Consider the following 9,693-nt stretch of genomic DNA (forward strand, 5'->3'; position numbering starts at 1 on the left):
CATGAAATACAAAGAAAGAGTATTAATGCTTAAAATACTTCACTGGAATAAAATCAGATCTTCAAAAAAATAAAAGTCTCTCATTACCAACTGAAATACTACCAGCAATTACCAGATTCACTCTGGATATCAAGAAACCAGGTGTCTAAATGTTGGCTAATATTGCCTATACAGATTCTAATGTCTATTTTCTACTTTCAAAACAACTCTACCTCTAAGGCAAGTATAAACAAAACTTTCTAGCAAAGTCCTGGAATTCCCAAATGCTCTGAGATTTAATTTAAAGAGTTGTTTCTTTACCTCTGTAAATGATATGACTAAATAAATGACATATAAAAAACCAAGCATACTTAAGACCTTCCCAACCAACCCCTGGGCATAGTAACAATCATGAGCAGGAATTCTCAATTACCAGATTATATGACCCCTACATTATTCTTGCACTTGATAAATCATGGAACAGACTGGAAGAAAAGATATTTTAGAATAAGATGTCACAAAAGATATCCTACAATATTTGTATCAGGCTATCCTGTATCTTATAAAACCAACCTTTACAATCTGTTCTTGACATACTATGTTTTGAAGAATCAAAGACTGCAGTGTCATTTTCAAATCTATTTTGGTTTATTTTCATTTGATATTCTCTCACTTTTTCAGAGAATTGATAACATGGACATAGGATGAATTAAAATTCATCTGAGATAGCTCCTGATATGAAAAAAAAAAACCCGAACTAAATTTGCAAATGGTGTTAAACTGCTGGGTTCAACTTTTTAAACATAATGCACCTACTTTCCTTGTTTCAGACAAAAAAGATATCAAAGATGTACCAGATAACCTGCAGCATGTAAGAAATCATTTTCAATGAGACAACTCCTGTAACTGCAAGAAAATGAATTTTCTTAAACAGCTCTTTGCACTTCCTGAACCCATTTCAACAACATCTCACTAAAACAGTTGTTTCAATTTTAAATAAGATGATCCATTTTACTGGAAAATGCTAAACTGCAAACTGCCAAGTTAAAACAGTAACAAATCCAAATATAAATTGTATCTATAAAGAAAGCTAAAAATACTGCTAGAGATTTTCTTATTAAATTAAATAGGAATGTCTCTCTTCTTTATGCTATGTGAACAACAAAATAAGCAATACTATAACACTATAGAGGGGAAATTTCAGCCACCTTCAGTGAAATCTCTAAGACTGACAAACCGAATAAAAATGTTAAGTATATCTTTCCTCCAGTCTTTTCTAGAAAAGCAGTTTTATTCACAAAAATGTTACATAACACAGAGTTAGCCTCATTGAATAGGCTGCTAATGTCTTGAAAATACCTGAAAAATAAAATTGTTTTCCATAATATCAAACACCATTCTTATAAACACATGCAGCTGTTGGAGTAATTCTGGTTAGTCCAAATTAGTATAATAAAGAATATCACCTTTGGATTAGTAATTGGAAGAGAAACAAAATAATTTGGCTGATGTTGTTTATTCTTTTTCTTCTTTCTCTCAGTGCCTTCTTCAACATCCCTTCCAGTAGTCCGCTTTCTTTTCTTCTTAATATTTAGTTCAGAAGTTGCATGGACTGAAGAGAAGAAAAAAAGTTACTTTTGGCACACAGACATATTAAAACAAAGATACTCTTAATATCACACCAACAGGAACTGGACTTCAGTCAACTGATTGGAGCATGTCTTCCCACTCACCTGCTCTGCCCATGCTCTGAACTGTCTGACTGGGATCCAACTCTGACCTGAATTAATGCAGTCATACAAGTGAAGTATCACACTGAACTAACAGCCTGCACCTCTAAGCAGGGTTTGTAAGCTGCTAACACAGACAGACACACAGCTTCCAAACCACTGAGCTTCCCTTAGCCTACGTACGTGGCAGGACAACAGCCCTGCAAATTGTCTACACTTGAACATGGACATGACTGTAGAGCAAAAGAACCAGTATTAAGCCTCAAAAATCTCATGCATTCTGCATTTTGAAATATAAAACATAGTAATACATAGGATTATTAAAGGAAAAAGTTGTAGCAGACTAAGACTGACCAACCTATAGCACAAGAACCAAAGCCAGCCCAGAAGAAAACATCACCCCAGTCAGATCTGCTCTCTACCTCCTCCTTTCCCAGAAACACCTTCTGATGTAGTGTAAGAAATGTGCGTGTCCTCAGTTCTTCCTTTGCACATAATTGTTTTTCTCTTAGCTCATTTCCTTGAGCCTTTACAGACCCTCTCCCACCACATGACCTGATACATACCCATAAGCTGACCAGGCTGCAAACATCCACTGTCCAATTAGAAGTGTACTTCCAGCCCCATGCTGGGAATACAAATATTGAAAAACCCATGACCCGAGAAGCTCACATACATTAACGTGAATTAATATATGAAACATCTTTATTCTGTGACTCATTGCTCCACAGGGTAACAAAAAGGTGCATTTTTAATATGCTCAAGTATTTGCAGGACTGAATACTAATAAGAGAGGCTCTGGACTGTAACCTGTTTGCAGGGAGACTGTTCCATGTGCATGGCCCATGTGTCCATGCCAACAGGTAAGACCAAGAACTGAGTGCATGATGTGTCTATGCTTTCACATTACCTCTGTTTAATGTACTTACTAGCACATTCATCTTCAATATCTGTGTCCACAAATGGCATTTCTGCCATTAGAGAGTCTACTGAATCGGCAGCACATGGCTCTTCTCTCTGTAGTGTTTTTTCCTTATTCTCTTTAAAGATTTTCTTTTGCTGTACATTTTCTAGCCCATCTGTAATATATTTAAAATAACACATTGGGTCTTAGTTTTTGATATAAACAGCTAAGAGACATTATACATAAGCAACATACCAAGTAAACATTTAATCAATTATCAGCAAATAAATATTTACATATAACCCCGCAAGGATCTTGTTGTTCTTCTTTGTCAAGAGATCACTAAAAATACCTTAACATTTTATATGAAATTGCAAAAAAAGAGAGTTCAGCTTTCTAATAATCTATGGTTTTTTTGGTCTTTCCAAGTAAATGGAATTGAGTGCAAAAAATTTTTAAAAGATACTGATAAATGAGCATAAAAAATAGTAGCCTTCAGCCATCACATAAAGTTCATTTTAGATAACAGTAATGGCATATGAAATTCAGTGCAGACAAACAATGGCAAATGAATTCCACTGTAAACACACTGACAATGAGCCATGAAGAAGCAGGAAGGGAATCCTACCATTTCACATGTAACAAAGGGTTCTCAGCTGACTCTATCATTCAGGAATGAGATGATTATTCCTGCATCTCCCACACAGTATAGCATATTTTAGACAGCAATGATCTGAATTTCTCATTCTAAGAACTGACTTAAAGTATTTAAGCTAAAGAAGGAAATCAATATGAAACAAAATACATCTTGCATGTACAACGATATACATAAAGCTCTAACTCAGAGCAATACCACAATCACAGAATATTTTGAGTTAGAAGGGACAGAATAATCTCCATTAACAAGTTTTTTAAAAGGTCTTTTTCCCCAAGAGTACTAACTGAGCATGAGTCATTTCCTTATGTCTACTTCACATTTCTGCATCAGTAAACTCTAATACTGGCATATGAAGTTATACCTTTAAAAAAAAAGAATAAGCAAAATCTTCTCTAGCAGCAAACAATGTGCACATAATCAAGCACCCTGCAATACCCTTTTGGGACAACTCCACAAAGGGATTACTGTAGTGGAAGGAGCTGTATGTCAGAATTGCAGTTTATCCCAGGGCAGCTCATTACTACAGACAACGCACTTTCAAAGCTCCTCTCATGACCAGTGCAGATAGCCCAAACCTGGCCTGAGAGGAAAATTCAGCAGCAAAAGCCTACTATGTTCTTGTGGCATGCAAGGCTACACAGGTATAAAATCGATATTACAAACCCAGTGTGGGTGATTATCACCCTGTGGAATGTTTCTTACACGTATCACTTTTTGCTAGGGAAGATAATTAAAAGAACAACCTGATTAAATGCTAATTCACTCCAGGCTAAAGTAGGGAGCCATAAATCACTCTGCGGTTGTAGTCTGACACCTAACTTTATCCCCAAGGCTATTCAAAGGAAACAAAGTATTTAGATTTGTTACTTGTTCCCCCTGAAGACACTAAAGAACTATGCATAACAAACAGATGCTAAAGCAATAATAAAATATTTCTTCACATTTAGATTAAAGCTTACACAAATCAGATTGTTTCTGGTGATCCATGAGCATACAGAAAACAACAACCCCGGATCCAAAGAGATCTCAAAGGGAAGGACAAGACAGAGACCCATGAAACTAACAAATAGGTCAGGCTGGGGCAGAAAACCTCAAAATTCAGCACTGCAGAATCATAATCAGCTGGGAAAAAAAGGGGTTTGTTAAGGCAGCATCAGCTACAGAACAGAACTCACATAAATCTGAGGGGTGTGTATTGCAGATTACAGGTTTCCTTTTCTCTGGCTGCTCAAAAAGCAACATACTTGTGCCACTGAAAAATGCTGCCTGTTCACAATAGTAAAGGCACAGCTAAAGTAATTAACAATGCACCTTCAGTAAACTGAACTGAGCAGGCACTGTGTCTAAATTCTACAGGTTGTGCCTCTAGCAAAAAAAAACTAGATCTCTTTTTTTGAAATATTAATTAAAGAAATCAGCAACAAAATTCAAGAATTGCATTCTTGTCACTAAAACCACCTGGAAACAAGATTTTTCAAAATTCTTGACATAATGTTGATAATCTGAAACCTAGAGCAACAAAACGAGCTTCCATAGGAACTCCTTGACCATCAAGCTGCTACAGGATAAACTCTTTTTTCTTAATTGCATGCTTAATTATATTTGCCTGAATGTCATATATGAGTAGGTGTATACATTATTCCCTTATTTGTATTTGTTAAGTGACTGCTGATCTTCATCAGCATTTGTCATCTGTTCCAGCAGGAAAAAAAAATCATGATACACCTAGCTCATAAAGGAGAGACCACAAAAGCAAGGAGCAATAAAACATATTTGATTGCACTTTGATCCCAGCTGCCTTCTCTACATAGTCAGATTATAGTTTCAGATAGAATAATCTTCTATTATTTGACACATAAATATCACAGATCACAGTGAGATTTGGTCTTCAGGCACTGTTCCCTGTTTACTACATTTATGTCAATATGTTTAATATGTTTATCACAGAATCAATTAGGTTGGAAAAGACCTCTGAGATCACAAAGTCCAACTTATGACTGAACACCACATTGTCAACAAGACCATGGCACTAAGTGCCATGTCCAGTCTTTCCTTAAACAGAACCAGAGATATGAATCCAACACCTCTCTAGGCAGCCCATTCCAGTATCCAACCACTATTTCCATGAATAATTTTTTCCTAATGTCTAACATAAACCTCCCCTGGTGCAGCTTAAGCCTGTGTCCTCTTGTCCAGTCGCTGGCTGCCTGGGAGAAGAGGCCAACCCCTAGCTGGCTACTGCCTCCTCCCAGGTAATTTGTACAGAGAGGTAAGATCCACCAGAGCCTCCTCTTCTCCAGGCTAAACACCCCCAGCTCCCTCAGCTGCTCCTCATAGGACTTGTGCTCCAGACTCTTCACCAGCTCCATTGCCCTTTTCTGGACGTGCTCCAGCACCTCAATGTCCTTCCTGAATTGAGAGGCCCAGAACTGGACACAGGACCTAAGGCATGGCCTCACCAGTTCAAGTACATTGGGACAACCACTGCCCTGGTCCTGCTGGCCACACTATTGCTGATCCAGGCCTTTTCCGCTGGGCCACCTTCCAGCCACTCTGCCCCCAGCCTGGAGTGCTGCAGGGGATTGTTGTGGCCAAAGTGCAGCACCCAGCACTGGGTCTTGCTGAACCTCATATCATTGGATTCAGGTCCTTCTGCAGACACTTCCTACCCTCCAGCAGATCAACACTCCAACCCAGCTTGATCTTGTCTGTGAATTTGATAGTGGTAGACTTGATCCCCTCATCCAGATTATCAATAAAAATACTGAACAGGACTTGACCCAAATTGATCCGTGGGGACACCACTAATGACCAGCTGCCAACTGGATGCAGCACCATTCACCGCCCCTCTCTGGGCCTGGCTGTCCAGCCAGTTCATAACCCAGCAAAGACTGTGCCTGTCCAAGCTGTGTGCGGACAACTTTTCCAGGAGTGTGCTATGGGAGATGGTGTCAGAGGCTTTGCTGAAGTACAGGTAGACAACACTCACAGCCTTCTCCTCATCCACCAGGTGGGTCACCTGGTCATAAAATGAGATCAGGTTGGTCAGGAAGTATCTGCCTTTCCTAAACCTGTGCTGACTGGGTCTGATCCCTTGGTTGTCCTGTATGTGCTGTATAATCATGTTCAAGATGATCTATTCTATCACCTTGCTGGGCACTTTAGTCAGGCTGCCAGACCTGTAGTTCCCTAGATTCTCCTTCCAGTATTTCTTGTAGATGGGTGTCACACTGGCCAACCTCCAGTCACCTGGGACCTCCCTGGTTAGCCACGACTGATGATAGATGGATTATGGACAGTGGCTTAACAAGCTCTTTTGCCAGCTCCCTCATCATCCTAGGATGGATCCCATCCAGCTCCATACATTTGTGAGCATCTAAGTGGTTAAGCAGGTCACTAACTACTTCCTCCTGGATTACAGGGGTTCCATTCTGCTTCTCCTCCCTGTCTACCAGCTCAGCTGGGGCCAGCTGTCCTGAGGATAACAAGTCTTACTGTTGAAAACTGAGGCAAAGAAGGTGTTAAGTACCTCAGCCTTTTCCTCATCTTTGGTGACTATACTCCCCTCCAGGTCCAACAAAGAACAGAGGTTTTTCTTGGCCCCCTTCTGTTATGAATGTATTTATAAAAACTTTTCGTTTTCCCTAACAAAAGTGGCCAAATTAAGTTCTGAATTTTCACCTCTGTAATTTTCTCTCTACATGACCTAACAACATCCTTAAACACTTCTGAGTTGCCTGCCCCTTCTTCCAAAGGTGATACACCCTCTTTTTTTCCCCTTGAGTTCCTGTGAAAGCTCTCTGCTCAGACAGGCTAGTCTTCTTCCCTACCAGCTCATCTTTTAGCACACAGGGATGGCCTGCTCCTGCACCTTCAGGATTTCTTTTTTAAAGTATGTCCAGCCTTCCTGGGCCCCTTTGTTTTCAAGAACTGTTTCCCAAGAGACTCTCCAAATCAGTGTCCTGAACAGGCCAAAGTCTGCCCTCTGAAAGTCCAAGGCAGAGGTTTTGTTGGTGCCCCTCCTTACTTCACCAAGTATTGAAAACTCTTATCACATTGTGGTCACTCTGCCCAAAGCAGCCTCTGACCACATCTCCCACCAGCCCTCCTCTGTTCATAAAGAGCAGGTCTAGTGGGACACTGTCCCTGTAGGCTCCCTCACCAGCTGTGTCAGGAAGTCATCTTCCAAATGCCCCAGGAACCTCCAAAACTGCCTCCTTTCCACTGTGTTTGGTTTTGAGCAGACATTGGCAGGTTAAAGTCTCCCACAAGAACAAGGTCTGGCGATTGTGAAACATCATCCAGCTGCTTACAGGATACTCCATCTGCCTCTTCATCCTGGCTGGGTGGTCTGTAACAGACTCCCACCAGGATATCTGGCGTACCAGCCTTCGCCCTGATTCTCAGCCCTGGGCACTCAACCGTATCATCACTATCCTCAAGCTCTGTGCAGTCAAAACACTCCCTGAGGTACAGAGACACCCCAGTGCCTCTCCTTCCTCTCCTGTCCCCTCTGAAGAGCTTGTAGCCACCCACTGCAGCACTCCAGTCATGACAGTCACCCCGCCATGTTTCCCTGATGGCGACTACGTCACGGCTTTCCTGCTGCATGATGGCCTCCAGTTCCTTCTGTTTGTTACCCATACTGGGTGCACTGATGTAGATGCACTTCAGCTGGGCTACCAATTTTGCCCCTAACTGTGGCATGCAGCCTTTAGGCTTGTCCCCAGTGAGCCTGGTCTCATCCCCTTCGCCCTTCAAACCCTCTCAGTCAGCCCTGCCAACTCATTGTCTAGAATACTTTTGCACCTGTTAGGTGAACATCATCTGTCTCCAGCAGGCCTGGTGCCACATAAACCTCCCCATGACCAAAAAAATGCAAATTCCACTGATGGCATCTTTAAACCACTTGTTGATCACATGGGTTTTCCTGTTCCTTCTGGCATTCATCCCTGCTACCAAAGGAATCGAGGAAAACATCACCTGTAGTCCTGTCCCTTCAACCAGAGAACCCAGTGCCTTGAGGTACTGTTTGATTACCCTGGTACTGCTCTCATCAGCCTCGTCACTGTCAACCTGGACAGCCAACAGTGAGTAGTCACCAGTGGGCCAAATTAGTTCAGGGAGTCTCTTGGTAATATCCCTTACTGGGCCACAGGAAGTCATCAGACTTTCCTGTGGAATGGGTCCAATTGGTATATGGGGCCCTCAGTTCCTGTCAGAAGCGAGTCACCCACTACAACTACACTTTTTTCTTAATACCTGTATTTGTGATCTGCCTGGTTGACTGCATTGGTCTGGAAGACCCTCCAGATAGACCTTCTTCTCCACTGTTTTCTGCCTGACCCTTGAGATCCAGAGCCTTGTACCTATTCTGTAAGGGCAGCTGGGAAGGCAAGGGATGCCAGGAACGGATTCTTCTACCTCTCTGAGCAGGGATCTTTTTCCATTCTGCCTCATCTGCCTGATGGCAAGAGGGTCAGAGCTCCTTGACTCTTGCTGAGCTTTCATCTGCTGCTTTCTAGTCATATTTTTAATAACAAATGAATCCTTTAGAGACAGTTTAACTGAGAGCTGTAGAAGTAGACTGTCTTAGTGTCGAGGCATTTTTGTCCAGTGCTGGCACTACAGATTCCTACTTTCATAGCTAAGGAACTAAAAAAAAAGAATAATAATAAAGTTTCTTATGCAAAAAATGGTGGGGTTAGTATTCAACCAAGTCAGATGCACAGTTAAGGAACTAAAAACAAAAGGAGCAGTAGTAAAACATAAGGGGAAAAAGGTAGCTTTAGTATTCAGTCAGGTTGGATGCATACACTGTCGGCAAGGCTAGGGACTGAGCGGGGTAGGCAGGCAAGCGCCGGAGACCTATCAGCAAGAGCCCACGATTAGGTTGAAAAGTTTTCCCCTACGCCCCAGCGCGCCCCGCACGCCGCAGCGTCCGCCCAGCGGGCGCGGGGTCTCGCAAGCGCCTGCCCTCTCCCCCGGCCCGCACCGCTGCCCCGCGCCTCTCACCGTGCTCCGGGGACGCGCAGGCCGCGCTCCGGGCATCGCCCCCGGCCCTTTCCGTTCCCGCCGCCGGCCGCAGCGCCATGGGCACGGCCCGCCGGGCGAGCAGGGCTCGGGCCGCCGCCGAGCACAGCGCGGGGAGGAGTCGCTGCAGCAGCGGCCGCATGCCCGGCCGGGGCGAGCAGCGCTGCCCGCCGAGAAGCCGGAGCGGGTCTGGCGGAGCCGCCGCGCCCCTCGGGGAAGCAGCGGGGGAACGGGGCCGTGCGGCCGTGGAACTACAGCTCCCGGCGCGCTCCGCGGCGGGCACGGCGGGAGGCGGGCGTGGCGGGGTGGCGGCAGCGGCACGGCCCTGCCCCTCAGCTCCGCCCTCACAGCCAACGGCGCGGCCTGGAACGTGAGAGCCGCGGTTCGTG

The 9,693-nt window shown here is 43.5% G+C and overlaps 1 protein-coding gene across 2 annotated transcripts in view; it reads right to left on the reverse strand.

Moving 5' to 3' along the window:
- The window catches only part of AKAP7 (A-kinase anchoring protein 7), an 83,634-nt gene extending 74,059 nt beyond the window's left edge, over window positions 1-9,575 (reverse strand). For both annotated transcript variants that reach the window (XM_069010764.1, XM_069010763.1), the window contains exons 1-3: window positions 9,287-9,575; window positions 2,639-2,788; window positions 1,446-1,591 (exon numbers count right to left, since the gene is read on the reverse strand). In XM_069010764.1, coding sequence (XP_068866865.1) covers window positions 1,446-1,591; window positions 2,639-2,788; window positions 9,287-9,446 — 456 coding nt within the window. In that variant the 5' untranslated portion in view covers window positions 9,447-9,575. The remainder of the gene's footprint in view (window positions 1-1,445; window positions 1,592-2,638; window positions 2,789-9,286) is intronic.
- Window positions 9,576-9,693: the final 118 nt, after the last annotated feature.

Source organism: Aphelocoma coerulescens, chromosome 3, assembly GCF_041296385.1.
Source record: "Aphelocoma coerulescens isolate FSJ_1873_10779 chromosome 3, UR_Acoe_1.0, whole genome shotgun sequence".
Lineage (NCBI taxonomy): Eukaryota > Metazoa > Chordata > Aves > Passeriformes > Corvidae > Aphelocoma > Aphelocoma coerulescens.